Genomic DNA, 16,600 nt, shown 5'->3' with positions numbered 1-16,600 from the left:
GTAAGGAGTGAAGGAAAGGAGTCTTCCAGGACCTTTTACCTGTGCCACCACTGCCTCTGCTGGCTAGTGATCCTACTGCAGTGGAACCTCTCCTGCCAATCTGCTGGGTGAGAGAAATTCTGGTTAGGACTGGGATGGACACATAAGGCATACATGGATTTTCCTTCTTTGTTTCCAGAGGTAAAAGGAAAGCTTTAGGCTCCATTCATGCCTAACTGATGCTCCAGGCAGGATCTCATTGACTGAGAAAGCCTGTTACAGTCTGCTCTGTGATGGCCTTAGACATTGATAATTACTGATAAACCAGCTTCAAACGTCTTTCTCTGATAGTTATGACTGTCATAAGTAAACATAGTACACAAACCAACTGCCAATGAAGACAGATCTATGCCAAGTCCATCTGATTTTGAAATACTACCGTTGGCTGCAGAGTAAAAGAGGTAAGGCTCCCTTTCTCCCACCACAGTAGCTGTGAATCAGTGATCAGCAGGGCTGCTGACACTGGCAAGCAGCTTTGTGAGCTGGTGACAGTGGTGTTTCTATCTCAGTGGAGAATTTAACTTCACAATAATTTTGACCCCAGCCTAGCATTACTCTCCCTAAGGGAATATATGTAGTGTCTTCCTTGTGTGAATTTCAGCAATTGGCACATAGGATGAGGTTTCACAAGTGGGTTATGCTGAATTCAGACTGTGCTGATGCTGATACAGAAGGTCCCGTGTTTCTTTTTGCATTCAACTTTCCACTGCTGTTCATTCATCAGTGTTAGCAACCAAACATATGCTTGTGAGACTGGTGAAAACTAGTGTTTTCTGTCTTTTGGGGATGGTTGATTTTTTAGCTGGATCAGCCAACCAATCTGACCACAGCTTTCAGTGCTGGTGAAGAGAAGGAAGAGATGGGTTCTGGAAGGAAGGCTCCAGGAATGTGTATATGTCTTCAAACTACAGTATAGGCATCCTTCTGGGATGCATTAGAACCTTTTCTGGCAATGGTGGTTTTTCAAATATGGGCTCCCAGTTTCAATCTTGGTGCTGCTCTGTCTAGTCTCTGATCTTTCTTTTGGAAGGAGGTTGGAAACACTTGCAGTGACATTGGGTGGCATTGCAGTGTGTCTCATATCCTTACATTCCATCGGAAACCTCACTGGTGCAGTGTTTGGCTGTCCAGTTCAATGAGAGGCTTGCGGAGTACTTATGTTCAAACTAGTAATGGACTGAGTTCCAGGCTTCAGTAGAAATACTAATTTTAGCAGATATGTTGGAGGTCGTTGTTCCTGGTTAACTCAGGGACAGCTGCTTTCTTTGTACCGAAGAGCCTGGAGAGATACAGTCTAAAATTCCTATGGGTAGGTTGGAGGCAAGCCCATTCAGTGAGGCATCCCCACTGATACCGCTTTGAAATTTGCTTTGTTTTTTACCTCCCCTCCTACCTGCCAGGATTGAGATTTGTTGGCCCTTGCATAACTCCGCAAGACTTGTTATTGCAGGTTTTTTCTGGATGAAAAGAAGGAACGATAGCAGAGCACCATGGAAAATGTCCTGGCTGGGAGGTTCGAGGTGAGATGGGGAAAGGGGACAAATTCCTACCCTAATGTTTTGTCTAACCTGTGAATTTTGTCTAGCGAGCCAGAGCCTGGGACCAACTCTGTATTTGAATTAGACCCATTTAAATAAATAATCATTAAAGAACAACAATCACCTGAGCCCTGATTCCTAACCAATGCAGAAATGAGTTTGTTATCTACACAGAACTATCTGGTTGGGTTGTTTGTGTCAGCTGAATATAATACCTGGCAAGTTCACACCCAGTTATTTACATCTCTATGTTAGGATCCAGGAGCATGTAAACTAGAGAGAAATCATGTCTAAATTAACTGTGCTGAGATTCCTCACCGAGAAAATAGGAGGAAAAAATACATAGATATGATAAGCAAAATTGTCTTGTATAATTTTATCTCTAAATACCTCTACAGATCAATTATCCACCAAATTGTTTCTGATTTCTTGTTAGAATAATCATATGTGCACAAATACACTAAGAATAAACTTCGAGTGTGTTTTTTATTGTTAAACTTCTCATATCCCAGATTCCCCATCGTGTTCAGTCCTGTGTAGATAGTTACAGTAATGATCTTTTATTAACTTGGCTGGAATAACTGCCATGACTCTCAATCATGACATTAGTGCTTAGGTATTTGAGTGTCTAAGCACTTACATAAGTAATCATATCACAATGTCAACTTATTGTACTTATTATTGCAAATGTTACAACTGCCACCTCCTGTTAAACACAAAAAGAAAAAGGAGAAAAAAAAAAAAAAAAAGAAGAAAAACGTCAGAGTGCCTAAAGGAATTCTGCCAGTTTTAATTTATTGTTTTGTCTTAAACTCTCTGCGCTCTGAGCCAAAATAAACTAATTGCATCTACACTTTGAGGTGAAACTCTCCTGTTAAACTCATCCCTGCTTCTAAAAAAACAAAACATCCATGAGTTTGAAGGAAACGTACTGACACGTATGGCAGACAAAGTGAAAGGGATCCACTTTTCTGAAGAGAAAGGATTATGTACTTTCAGTCTTTCCAGCAATGGTAGGAACTGAAAGTTCAACAGACTCCTTATTGTTAGGGTAATTAGTCATGCTGTTAAATAGGAAGAGAGGATAAGAGGCTGGCAACAAAATGGTTTTATGAACTGGCCTTTTACCTAGGAAGGCTTGCACTCAAAAGTGAAATCATGAAAGACTTAGTTTGGCCAATTCAATTTACTGCCTGCCTCAGGTGAACCTGGGTAGCAGCTTGGGAGAGCCCATGTACTTTAGCAGGCTTTCAGAGAAGAAAGCAAGTTTTCTGTATTTGCTATGTTCAAGATCGTTGGGGTTTTTTACAGCAAAGAAGTAATTTTTTTTTTCTATCTACCTATCACATACATAACACTTGGGAAAAAAACCCCACTTATTCTAGAAAATCCCAGCATTAATGCTGATGTGGATTGTATGAAGGTGTTTTATATTTTACCTCTTCATATAATGACCAGGAGAAGAAAAGGACAACAGTTGCATTTTTACCATGAGGCAACAGAAACAGTTCTCTTCTTTGTAGCGGGCTGGGGTCATACCTTGTGTTGGTGATTTGACAGAATCATAAAATCACAGAATAAGCTGAGTTGGAAGGGTCTCACAAGGATCATCGAGTCCAAGCCTTATCCCTTCACAGAACCATCCCCACGAGTCACACCATATGCCTGAGAGAATCACCCAAACACTTCTTGAACTCTGGAAGGCTTGGTGCTGTGACCACTTCCCTGGGGAACCTGTTGCAGCATGGCTCCTCTGAAATATAGCAGTTTTATTGCTGTCTTTAACAGGGCCACTATTTCAAATGAAGCAAGCGAAAGCACATGCTGTTTTGTTGATCGAACACAGGTCCTGCTATTGCTTTGTTGTACAGCAATATCAGTACATCTAATAGGCACACTTGCAGCATTTTTATAGGATTATAGCAAGAGAAGATTATTAATTAATTCAATTTTTCTTTTTCCTGGTATTTAACAACTTTGTTAAATTACTTTCCAAAAGAAGGGTTTAACACTTGCTTTAAGAAAAGTTTTTTGGATGAAAAGAAGAGGTAGAATATTTTGTGGCTAAGATCATTGAATCATAGAATGGTTTGGGTTGGAAGAGGCCTTAAAGAGCACCTAGTTCCAATCCCACTGCCTTTGGCAATAATGCCACGCACTAGACCAGTTTGCCCAGGGCCCCAAAGATGTGCTTCTGGCCTTTCTGTGGCATAATAAAAAAAAACCATATGGCACTCCTGACAATTCAGCAGAAGACCAAAAAGGCTAGGCCATCCACAAGGTCTCATTTTAGGTTTCATCATCTCTGGCTGGCTTTGTTATCCAAAGGCTATATGCACAGGAATAAGTTCTTGCCAGGTAAGATAGACCATAGTACATCATCTACACCACTGTAACTGCCAATCATCCCATAGTCTTACAGTGCTTGTGAGGGCTTTTGTACTTTTTTTAACTCTGAAGGATATTTTCCAGTTGTTTTCCTTCCTTTATCCCAAGTTTCCCATGCACTTAGGCACTTAGCATTGAGGAGCTATGTGGGCATGTTCACATACTAGCTTACTTCACAGAAACTTGTTCAGGTAACTCCTAGCGCAGCAAGACTGGGCTTCTTTTAGAAAATGGAGTAAAGATCCAGATGAATCCAAGAAAATTGAACTTTATATAGTCTTTGTTCTAACCATTGTTTAACCATCCTACTTGGAAAACAGTTGAAGCATTAAAAACTGGAGGGGGTGAACAAGAAACAATACAACAATCTGTCTCTATCATAAAGAATAAATGTGCTTTGGGCCTATTCCATTCAGAGTATACAGATATTTTCAAGGAATTTAGGGCATAAAATCCCATTGAATCTCCTTGAGGGAATGAAAATCAATGGAAATTAGGCACCCTCATACTTTGAGAGATCTGCACTTAATTGTTTTTGTGTCTTTTAGAAGACCCAAGTCTGAATTATTTACTTTCTGGGCAAATGAGTATTTTTTTGCATGACCTTCTTCATACTCTGTAAACAACATCTGATAATACGTAAGAAAAAGTTGGTGAGAGAATTGAAAACCAAAAGAACTCCTTCTGAAAGTTTTTATTTTATTTTTCCCACTGAAATGAAAAGGCATCTCCAAGAATGCTGCAAAACTCCTTGCTCTTTTATGGATCTATTGCTTAATGTATATGTTCTGCTCTCTCATTCTTTCTACAGAATCAGCAATAAAAGTCAGATTTTCAATAACACTAACAAAAACCACCTTTCTATTTTATATCACTGATAATAAGCATCCTCACATGGGAGAATATTATGGAACAAATCAAAATGTCTGTAAAGGATTACTAACTTGCCTGCATATTACAGGCAAGATACCCTAAACAAATTTTGTACACCAAGAGTCAAATTTGTCACTGATTTGGTATATCATTGACAACTTTTTGCTAATGCTACCTAGCAATGATGCATAGCATAATGTAAGTCAAATAACTTGCACTGAAATTTCATATAAATGATAATACAATAATGTATAAAATTAAATATTCTAGTTATAGGTCTAGGAAACACAGTTGGAAAAGAAACTCATGTAGGAATTATGTAGAAAATGTACTTTCAGCAGAGATTTGAAAGAAAATAGAAAGGTGATAAAGCGGGGGAAAAAACCCGCAAAGCCATGTCAGGAAGAGGACTTCTCACAGACAGCGATAAAACTGTGCTAAGCAGAAAGAGACCAGAGCCAACTAAACCAGATAGAAAAACAGAACATTTCTTCAGCATGTCACTGGAAGACATGCTCGTGTACGAGCATTTTGGCAATGCTCATATACGGGAGTGGCAGTGATGCTGATCACATGCGTGGGTAGGAGAGGAAGAGTGAAAGCTGTGGGCTGTGAACCGGCAGGATGTCTGGGCTCTGAAGAGTAAAAAGTTTGCATGAAGAACTAAGTCAAAACTGATTCCTCCCATGTCAAAGACCCATACAAAGAGAGGCAGAAGAAAACTCCTGTCCTAGGGCTTCGTCGCTCTTGACAAGTTGGTCTCACCTGTTCTTAACATCTTTCAGTGTTCCCACAGCCTCCCCAGGCAGAAGCAGACTCTGCATATCTATACTCACTATTTGAAGCCTTTTTTCCCCCCAGCATTTAACTTGAATTCACATCTTAAGCTCATTACCTTTTGTTTATTCCCACAAACACAATTTTATCCGCTCGTCTTTGCATTTACCTTTTATAACCTTAAAGACCAGTTTGTTTCCTGCTCCTCTCCAGCTTAAGTAACAACACTGTTTTCAATCTTTACTTGTGTATCACATTTTTTAGACCTCTGATCAGTCTTGCTGCATTCTGTCCAAAGACTCCATATCTTTCTTGAAGTCTAGCACTGGACAATATACACAATCAGAAACCTTTATGATGCTGATGAAGTAAAAAATCTCAGTGTTTCAGAACTATCAATAGTAGTAGTAGTGTGTTTGCTTATTATGAGATGACTGTACACACCTGACAAGTGCTTATAAACAATGGTCTAGCAATTACTGTTATTGAAACTGTACACTTAAGTGAGGAAAATAAAAAAATTCTAGCCAATGTTTACCACAGTAAGATTTAACTATTCAACTGACTTCAGAAAATTAGAATATTTTATGCTCAAGGTCCATGCCAAGGGAAGCCATTATATATCTTCCTGTGGACAGTGAGAAGTTTACTGTGAGGATGATGAAAGGCCTAGCAAAATCCCAAAAGCTATGTTAAGGATGGGGGCCAGGCAACTATGATCTCACTGGTCCTTGGGTTTTGGCTGTCTATGCCTATTCTCACAGAGCACCCACAAAGTAGAGTGTCTCCTTTCCAGAACACTGGTGCAGAGGGAGAAGTGCCTTTTCTACCCTCTGGCAGAAAAGCTTATCCTGAAGCACCTAAAATAAATGAATGCAAAAAGTGGAATTGTTGTCTGTCTGAAACAAGAACACTAAATAAAATCCATAAATACTAATAAAAAACATCCATTTTATGGTATCAGGGTTTAGTTGATCTAGGTTGAGCTAGAGCCTTTGCAGACCCTACTCCCATGAGCAGACGAAGAGCATCTTGCTGTTTACTCTTGTCTGAAACCGCTCCTCAATAGAAACCAAAGCATGGTGAGTGAGCACAGTGAAGAGATATGCTTGAAAAGCCGTAACACTGTTGATCTGAGCTAAAAATGTAGGTGCAGGTACTAATGTAGGTGTGGTGTGTAAGTGTAGGCAGCCTTTGTGTTTAACTCATCTGATCACTAGAACTGGTTTGTGACCATTAACTTTGAACTTTCCTGAGTGACACTTTAACTCCTTCTAACCAAATGGAAGGCAGAAACTGCCCATTCTTACAAAAGGATAAACAAGACACTGACCACAAAGAAGTAAAGGCCAAGAATTTAAATCCAGAAAGAGATATAGATTCTTTCCATTATGGGCCTCTGTTCCCTAGTTGTTTGTAGTCAATTAAAAAGTCATTATAATCAGAAGGCAAACAGTGAAGACTTATGCTTAAGCCTTCTTCAGAGGGGAATGCCCCAAAGTCTGATCTTCTTTCTAGCTTCCTTGTGTACAGTTACAAATCTTGAAATGGCTGTCAAAGGTTTCCAAACCACAATCTTATCCAGGACATCTAAGACCTTGCCTTCTAAATTGCATGGATTTTTTTGTGACCCATCTAGCACCCATGAGTAGCAAAGCAACCTCTTGTGGTTTACGGTTATGAATCAACCTTGGACAAAACTAGACTGGTCATTGAAATTTATTTATTCCAGGAAAAAGAATCCTCTATGCCTGCTGGACAGCCCTAAGAAGTGAAACAAGATGATTGTTGCCAGTGTAAAATTTTGATTGAATTTAAATATAAAGGTCTTCAGAGATTATATACATAAAGAAGCTTGTAGAAGACATCAAAAAGCAAGGCTCACCTCTTCTAACAGTGAACTGTAAAACCACACTATACTAAAGGTGCAACAGTTATACAACAACATTAAGATCAGTTTCTTTGGAAAAAGGAAGCATGAGCACTGCTCAGTGCCTTTGAAGAAAAGTTATAGATGACTGCTCAAACAGGGAAACTTGTACTCTAGAGTCAGCAGACTCCATCCATATGAGCTCTGATTTCATCATGTGAGGAAGGTGAAGCTTACACATCTGCAGTACTTGATGAGCTTTCAGTAGCTCCCTGTGCTCCAGAGGTATTTAGCTGCCCTTTCTGGAACATCCAAGCCTGGACAGGAACTCTGCAGTGAGTTTTATTTCTCACCTTCACATTCCCAGACAGGAACTAGCATGTAACCACCCAATATCTTCTTTTTTTGGTTTGTTCTAAGACTTCCTTGGCTTCTGTTCTGATTGTTCTTCCCAAGCTGCATAGCCACTGCAAGGCTAACAGGATTAAAAAGTAGAAAAAAATTGACTCATTAAAGTACAGGAAAATAGCTTGGCTTACAAATGGAGTGCATACAGGTTAGATAAACTTTATCTAGTCTATTAGCAAGTCCGAATAGGCTGAGTTTTTAAGTTTTCTTTACTTCCAAATGTCATAAAGACCCTGTCACCACCCTCTGCTCAGAACTGCCACCAACGGTTGTGTGAGATCTAGGTCTTGCGTTCCTGCAAAAGCAACGCCAGTGTCCTGAAGCACAGAGACATTGATTGGACTTTACTTTTAAAATAATATCACATCAGATCACAGAATCATGTTCTACCCTTACCGAAATCATAACATTTAATTTTCAAAACAGTACAGGAGTTCTCTGTGCTGCCCAAACTAGTAAAAACTTTGTTAATGCTCTTCTAACTTAAAATAGCAAACTCAATAAACCAGTGTTTTGATTATAAAAAGTTTACTCTCCAGCTGAGCATTGGAGTGCCAAGTTCCATCCAGAATCACACTTTCACAGCCAAATTAGAAACTATAAACTTAGAAACCAGTGTTTTATGATAGAATTCTTTGCCAGACACTTCACTAGAGCTTGGGCTACCAGCTGCTCTAATAATAAGCAAACGTTATTGAAAAATAATAATACCGAGCATTTGGAAGCCCTCTGTAAAAGCTAATGAATGAGGTTAGCGTATTATGCACAATAAAGAGCTCACGAGGTAAAACCCCCTTTCTCGCTACAGGTGTATTGGACTTCACAAGAGGGAAAAGACTTAGGAGCGCTCACAAACCTGCCAAGCTCCATACAAGCAGAACAATCAGCCTACCAACTTATTGGTGTTCTTAAGATTCCAGTTTGCCCGGCAACTTTAGACAGCTGAAAGTGATGTAGAATTGGTGACTGATACCCTACACAGAGAAAAATGTCAGCTTTCAAAGTTAGTGGATGGAAACGCTTCAGCGCACAAAGGGCGCCGTGAAAACGCGATGTGGCTCTGCCAATACAGGGGAGCGCTGGGGCTGCCGAGCTTTACAATTGGGAGGCACGGCGAGGCGGAGATCACTAGCGGAGTAACCGCTGTTCTTCAACTTCTTTTTACCTCTTTGACTCGCCACCTGATTGTTTGGCTCAAATAAAAATTAGAAGGAAATGAGCTTGCTTCCTCGAAATTCACTTTAAACTCGACTTCAAAAAACACAAGCAGCATCCTAAAGCTGCCTGCACCAGAGATAAGATGTTTGATCAGAATACAAGAAATCGGACAGTATTTGGAGTGCGACGTAGTTACATCTACTGTAAGCAAGCTGACAGAATTAATATATGATTATCGAGAAGATAGTCTAAACACTCTTTAATACTTAGGAGCGCTCTGATCTTACTTGGTGGAATACAGCACTGCATTCTGGAAAGTCTTGTTTAACCTCCGTATGATAATGCATCTGTTCGCGTTTTTGTTCCCCCTCACCACCCCCCCAACACCACCTTCGGTGGCAGAAGGAAAGATTCCGCCCTTGAATTTGAATGCGTCAGGAATTGACAGGTCAAAGGCAAGTAAATCACATTATACACGATTGTATTGTTATTGTATCGATAACAACACATTATCAGAACAATTAACACGCACAACTACGCGGAGATCACAGTAGCGGTTTAACAAAAATCCAGATAAGTAACTAAACTCCGATAAAGTCTTCCCATGTGTTTGGGGATTTGAAGCCTCTCCGAGAGTGTCCGTGCCTGTGTGTCTGTGCCTGTGTAGGCTGCCGCTCCGCTCCGCACCGCGGCCGCGGAACTCCCCGCGGGGAGAGCAGCCTCCTCCCCCGCGCCGTGCCTGCCTCAAACCGGGAGGAGGGAGACTTGGGACCCTCCGGTCGCTCCTAACACGACTCTATCCTTGCTCCAAGCGGAACTGATAAGAGTTTCCATCACTTTGCGCAAACCCTCTTGAAAACAGATTACTAGGGAAATGAAGATCCCCTGTAACTACCAGCAATCGCTGAAATAACCACGGGTGGTTGTTTTAGTAGCCAGTGATTGCCGCAAAACTCAGGTGAGGGGAGAGGGAAAGCACATTGTAAAGGAGATTCGAAAAAGTATTTCATTTGCAACTGGAAAAATAGACTTGAGCCAGTACTGAGCCATTTATAGATTTCAGCCTGTGGAAGATTCGTGTACAGTAATTTATGACCAATAAATTCTATTACCTTTTTCACTATTTGGAGGACTGAACGTAATCAGAAACATGCGCAGACGAAGCCACGGGTTTGCATATGGTGACATTTTTGGAAGAGAGAAGTCCATGAGTTGAGGCATCTTCTCTGCTAGAAGTTATGCAAGTGCATTTTTTTAAAAAGACCAGATCGCCTATGTGCGACTCTGTGGGGACCTGCGAGTTGGTGGTTGCGCTGTTCTCGGACAGACGGTGACCACTCACCCTAGGAAGCTCCCCGAGCCCAATGCCGACACCCGTGGCCCTTCCCCACGCGTTTTCTGTGTCACAGGTGCCCGCTCCGCCTGCACCTTACTTCTCCTTTTGAGCGCTTGCAGATCCAGAGCTGCAGCCCGGCGGCGGCAGCAGCCTTGGCGCGGCGGTACCCAGGGATTGACCCCAGGGGCAGAGTTTGTGGTGCGGGGATTCATCTGTGTAGGAACTATCAGACGGGGGCTTACCCATGCGCCCGCCTTGTGTGCTTCACGCGGTTCTGTCGCGACACTGGATCATCGCGATCCTTTACACGGCACCCTGCTTTCGCACTGACGGGCTCGGGGTCACAAGCAGGGGGAGTGGAGGCTTGAGGGAAGCAGCGTGGGAGGGGAGAGCGGGGACAGATCCACGCTGGAACCCAGCCCACTGGGGAGTGAGCCCCCACTCTGCTCTCCGGGGGAGCTGTCGGGAGGGGGGCCCGGAGCCTCCGGGAGCCGGGGGCGCCACTGGTGGTGGCATCAGTGAGTCGCTGCTGCTTCTTTCCCCCGACTCTCCCTCTACGCCCCGAGCACCTTCCATTAGATGTTCCTGGTTTTCACCCTGCTCATGGCGGCTGCCGGGACGTATGAACCACGCTCTCGCCTGCCCCTGAACTGACTTAATCCGGGCACTATCCCGCTCGCACCGCCGATACGAGGGGAAGTCAATCAAGCTGGCATCCGAACTGTGCGGATAGAGACGGGGATAGAGTCCTCGCCTCTTAGAAGTCAAACACAGTAATGCTACATGTGATCGCGAGAAATCGACAGGAAAGCCCTGGTCAAACGGGGCAGAAGGGGGGTTACGCAGTTGAAAATATTGACTGTTCATCCCAAAGCGGGAATGCCCTGGCCGATGGGGTGATAACCTGATTTCCAGGGCAGTTACCTGCGCCGAGATCAGCCTCTTTTGGTGGGGCTCCCACCTTCGAGAATTCCCGTTTCCCCGCCAAGCCTGAACGCCAGCAGATATCTTAATCTCCCCGCTTTTGACAATCGATGGGTACTTTCTTTTTGTTTCACGGCTAACTGGATTGTAGGAGGTCAAACTTGGCAAGGTGGCTTCGGATACTGAGAGAATTACGTTTAAGTAGTAGTATATAGGTCGTAAAACACGAACCGGGAGAAGACGCAGTTTGTAGAGGAGCTGCCCGGTATTTTACAGGGCACTCCGGTCGTGACAGGCTGCCGCGGGACCCGGGCGGGCTCACCGGCGGGGAGGGATGGCTGGCTTTGGGATTCTCTCCAAACATCCCGACATCCCAGGAGCTGCGGGTGGTGGTGGCGGGCAGAGGTGCGGTGCGGCGGTAAGGAAGGCGCGAAGCCCAGCTGCTGGAGCGGGGAACCTGGCCGGAGGACGGAGTGGGATGCGCGGAGAGGAGCGCGGACGAGACGAGAGCGGGCGGCGTGACAAACAAGTCCGTGCGGCGAGCGGACATCACTGTCCCCGCCGCCGAGCTACGTCCCCGCCGCGCCCCGCACCCTGTGGCGCAACCGGCGGGGGGCTTGATGGTGCTCCCGGAGCGGCTGCCACCCTACTCGTGCATCGCCCCCGGGAAGCGCGGCTCCGGCTTTTCCCTAAAAGGACGGCGGAGCCGTCCCGGGCAGAGCCTAGCCTGCTGCCAACACGGGAAAGAGTTAATGGTTTATTGGAGTCGGCGCTTCCACATACCACAGGGGTAAGTCAAAACCGACCCGCCGAAGCACAAACAAGGCGAGCAAGTTCACCCTGACTGGCAGGCGGCCGGTGAGGAACACGGTGGGACAGCTCGGGCTGGGGGCGCCGTGCAGCGGCGTGCCGAGCGGCCAGGAGAACGCGCGCGGATTTTCTGGGCGCACCCAGGGATGCTCTGGGAGGCGGCGGCCTCTTCCCCTCGGCCGTACGGACCCTCCGCCGGGAAAACCCCAAAACACCCAAAAACACCCCGCATGCGCCGAGCCCGAGCCCTCCCCGCGCCGCTGGCCCGCGAGCGGGGCGTGGCCATCCTCGGCCCCGCCCCTCCCGACGGGGGGGCCCCGCCCCCGCCCGCGCGCCCCGCCGGCGGCGCGCAGGCCGCGTGCGGGCATATAGGGCGGCGCGCGGCGCGGGGGCACGCGGGGCGCGCGCGGTACCTGCGGCCGCGCCGACGGGGCGGGAGGAGGGGGCGGCTGAGGGACCCCCCTTCCCCCGGGTGCCGGGCCGGGCTCCGCGGACCGCCGGGGATTTTAATTAGGTGTGTCCCCCCCCTCCACGCCTCCTCCTCCGCCGCCGCCGCCTCCTCCTCCCTCCGCCCCCCGCCGCTCCTGCCCGCCCCGCCGCCCCTCCGAATCGGCGGCCAAGAAAACCCAGAGAGACCTGGCGGCTGCCGGAGAAGGGGGAGCCGCACGGCAGGCGGAGCGCCCCGTATCCCGCCGAAACTTGGGGAAGTTTGTCCGGCGGCGCGAACCGGGAGGCCCGCGGTGCCCGGCACCCGGCGAGTATGTGCGAGGAGCGGACTGCTCGCCGCGCCCCCTCGGGCGGAGCGGGGCGGCTGTGAGCAGGGCGGCCCGCGCCCCCCGGGGCCCTCACCGCAGCGCTTGAGCCGCCGCGGACCCCGTCCCGCCCGGCCCCGCGCCGCGGCGGGCTGCCCTCCGAGCTCTGCGGGCGGTGATGGCACCGGGCGGGCTGTGACGGGCGCCCCGTCAAGGGCTCGCCGCCTCACCGGAGACTGCCGGGGATCATCGCGTCCGCAGCGAAGCGAGGACCCCCACGCCCCGCGCCTCTCGCCTGCCGCCGGGTCCCGTCCTCGCCGTCGAGACTTCTCTGCGCTCCCGTCTGGACTCCGTGCGTTGTCGCCTGCGGGGAGCTCTGAGGAAGAGCCCTGGCCCGGAGATCGGCGGCGCGGAGAGAAGCTCCGCGGCCCAGGCGGGGAGCAGAGCCCGTCCCGCCCAAGCCGCCCGCCGCAGCGCCCTGACGGGGAGGCGCCGCCGCCGCTCGGCAGCGCCCCGCGCCCGGAGTGAGGCCACCGGGTACCGCCGCCCCGCACCCGCAGGAGCCGGTGCCGCCGCGTCAGGGTACCCGCCGAGATTGGTTTTGAAGGAGCGGACCGCGGCGGGGGCGAGGAGGAGGAGGAGGCGGGAGACGAGCCCGGAGGAGGCGGCCGCCAGAGCGGGGCGGGCGGCGGCTCGCCGGGGCGGCGGGGGGACACCATGTCCAAGCCGGTGGATCACGTCAAGAGGCCGATGAACGCCTTCATGGTGTGGTCGCGGGCACAGCGACGGAAGATGGCCCAGGAGAACCCCAAGATGCACAACTCGGAGATCAGCAAGCGCCTGGGCGCCGAGTGGAAGCTGCTGACCGAATCGGAGAAGCGGCCCTTCATCGACGAGGCCAAGCGGCTGCGAGCCATGCACATGAAAGAGCACCCCGACTACAAGTACCGGCCGCGGCGGAAGCCCAAGACGCTGCTCAAGAAGGACAAGTTCGCCTTCCCCGTGCCCTACGGGCTGGGCGGCGTGGCGGACCACGAGCACCCGCACGGGTTGAAGGCGGGCGGGCTGCACGGCGGCGCGGCCGGCGGGCTGGTGCCCGAGTCGCTCCTGGCCAACCCCGAGAAGGCGGCAGCCGCCGCCGCCGCTGCTGCCGCCCGCGTCTTCTTCCCCCAGTCGGCAGCCGCCGCTGCCGCCGCCGCCGCCGCGGCCGCCGCCAGCAGCCCCTACTCCTTGCTGGACCTGGGCTCCAAAATGGCCGAGATCTCATCCTCCTCCTCTTCCTCGGGCTCCGGGCTGCCCTACGCCTCCTCGTTGGGCTACCCCGGCGCCGGCGGGGCGGGCGCCTTCCACGGGGCCGCCGCTGCTGCCGCCGCCGCCGCGGCCGCCGCCGGGGGGCACACGCACTCGCACCCGTCGCCCGGTAACCCGGGCTACATGATCCCCTGCAACTGCAGCGCCTGGCCCGGACCGGGGCTGCAGCCACCGCTGGCCTACATCCTCCTGCCCGGCATGGGCAAGCCCCAGCTGGACCCTTATCCCGCAGCCTATGCCGCGGCACTATGACCCACGGCCGGAGGAGGCCCGCGCAGAGCTCCGGCGCCCGTCTGGATGTGTGCCGGCACATCCGTGCGCACGGGGAGGGGGGCGAGCCGCCGCCGGGGCCGCGGAGGGTGACCGGGGCAGGCGATGGGGAGCGCCGGGGCGGCGGACGACCTGTTGCTCGTCCCCTGCCCGCTGCCCCGGGTAGAGTTTGTGTGTGTTGCATGCGGTCTGTGCAGATAGCCCAGCTGAAACAGAAGGGGAAAAAAAAAAAGAAAAGAAAAAAAAAAAAGAAAAAAAAGGAAAAAAAAAAAAGAGGAAAAAAAGAATATAACCCATCCGCCCTGCCCCCTAAAGTGCTTGTTGGGCACAGACTCGGGGAGCAACGTCCCTCGGCCGGCTCCGGCTTTCCCTTCTGTCGCTCCCCGCGTGGTGCTGGATTCGGAACAGTCCCGTTTTTGAACCCCGCCACCGAGAGGAGAGACGGGGAAGCCGGGGGAGAAGAGGGGTGGTGAGGTCCCGGCTCAGCACGGCAGGGCCAGGTGCCGTCCCAGTAAAGGACAGGGTCACTCTGTCCTTGGTTCGTAGCCCCTCGTGGGATCCACGCAAAGAAAGAATGGGTGGTGCGGGATGCTGCCTTTCCTGCTCTGTGCTCTGCCATGCGTGGATTTCTGCCCTCCGCTGCTACGGGATGCTGACAAGCACGGGTCGTGATTTTCACGAGAGGATAAGACGCGTGACTCTCGGTTCCCGTGTGTCTCCCCCCATCCCCCACCAATTAAGTCTCACCCTCAGACTGTAAATTTGTATATCTCTGTGGAAATGTTAGATCTCAGATTGAAAACTGTTAGTTACTTCGCCCACGGTCGATTCAGTCTTAACCTGAAAAAAAAAAAAAAAAAGGAATGCCTTTCAAAGGGAATAAAAATATTGTGAGACTGCTTGAGGATCGCAATATTATCTAAGGTTAAATCAGACTTTTTTGTCTGAGTGATAATTATCTATTTATTATTTAGCTGAACTGAAACAGAGCTTTGCTTTGACAGGAGAGTATTCTCATTTAAAAGAAAATTTTTTCCCCCATGAACATGAAGTGTTTCACACGTGTTTTGGAGTACCCTACCTGTTTAGCTTATTTTAGAGCCACTGCAATTCAATTGCAAATGGCATTTAAAAAAAGAAAAAACAACAAAGTTTAGAGGAAAAAAATCCTTCATCAGTTTAGAGTTCTTTTTTGGTTTACTTTTGTAATGTGTATATTTTGACTAATGTTTGTGAATGAAGCTGTCTAACATGTATTTAGTTTCATATTGGCTTTATGTAATATAAAGTAAAAAAAATGATTAAGTAATGGTTTTAACATTTACGTGTAAATGGTTTTCTTGTGTGATCTTCTAATTTAAAGTTAGACGTCTAAACTATATCTGTAAATTAGATTCCGACTACCACTCTGTTCATTTTTGAACAAAGAGTTTAAATAAAGCCTGAAGCAGGGAAAAGAGAAAATCCTCTATTTCTTGTTGAATTGCTAACAAGATTTTTATCTGAATTGCCCTTACGTGCCTGGTCCAGGTGAGGTGTAAGGTATCCTCTAAAGGCTGTCTTTGTTTCACTTTTGAATAGATTTACTAGGAAATCTAAATCAAGCCATTGTTATTCAGAGCCAAAAACCTGATTTATCACATTTTTAATCGTGAATAGGAAAGAAGATAAAAAAACCCCTGAGTTGTCATATTATCTTGAAAAAAAAAAAAAAAGGCATTCATGGACCAGCAGAACAGAGTTCACTGAGTACACTGAGAGTGTTCATAGCATTTCATCGGTTTCCAGTAACGTTTTCAGACTGAAAAGTTGCCTGACCACTTTATCTGGTTAGTCTAAGAGCTTCACCACTTAAACCGGTGTAATTTGTTCACCTATCTGAGCAATATTGCTGCTTTATTCCTGGAGTGTTTTTTGCAGGCCTTCCCAGTTGATTGCTAACTAAAACCTAACACCTTTCTTTGCCTCTAAACGGCTTTTCCCATTTTGAGTGCCCGAAAACAGTGTTTTCAAAGGTAACTCAAGCAAAGATCTGCAGGGAAATTTGCATGTAGCAGAGAAACGGGAGCAGGATGAAGTGGTCCATCCTTTTATCAAGGGAATTGTGAGCATCTCACAACGTGAATACCTACAAGGCATTAGAACA

The 16,600-nt window shown here is 48.1% G+C and overlaps 1 protein-coding gene across 1 annotated transcript; it reads left to right on the top strand.

The window, feature by feature from the left end:
- Positions 1-12,568: 12,568 nt before the first annotated feature.
- SOX21 (SRY-box transcription factor 21) lies at positions 12,569-15,913 on the top strand. Its single transcript, XM_050333629.1, has one exon. It carries the CDS (start codon positions 13,591-13,593, stop codon positions 14,434-14,436), a length of 846 nt encoding a protein of 281 aa, XP_050189586.1. The 5' UTR covers positions 12,569-13,590; the 3' UTR covers positions 14,437-15,913.
- Positions 15,914-16,600: the final 687 nt, after the last annotated feature.

The sequence above is a fragment of the Myiozetetes cayanensis genome, unplaced genomic scaffold, assembly GCF_022539395.1.
Source record: "Myiozetetes cayanensis isolate MyiCay16 unplaced genomic scaffold, myiCay2020 scf5-8, whole genome shotgun sequence".
Lineage (NCBI taxonomy): Eukaryota > Metazoa > Chordata > Aves > Passeriformes > Tyrannidae > Myiozetetes > Myiozetetes cayanensis.
The sequence above is the reverse complement of the archived record's forward strand: the minus strand, read 5'-3'. Positions and strand labels throughout refer to the sequence as shown.

Bases quoted from the DNA above. Each gene is read 5' to 3' on its own strand.
- SOX21 (XM_050333629.1), top strand. From the start codon at position 13,591: ATGTCCAAGCCGGTGGATCACGTCAAGAGGCCGATGAACGCCTTCATG.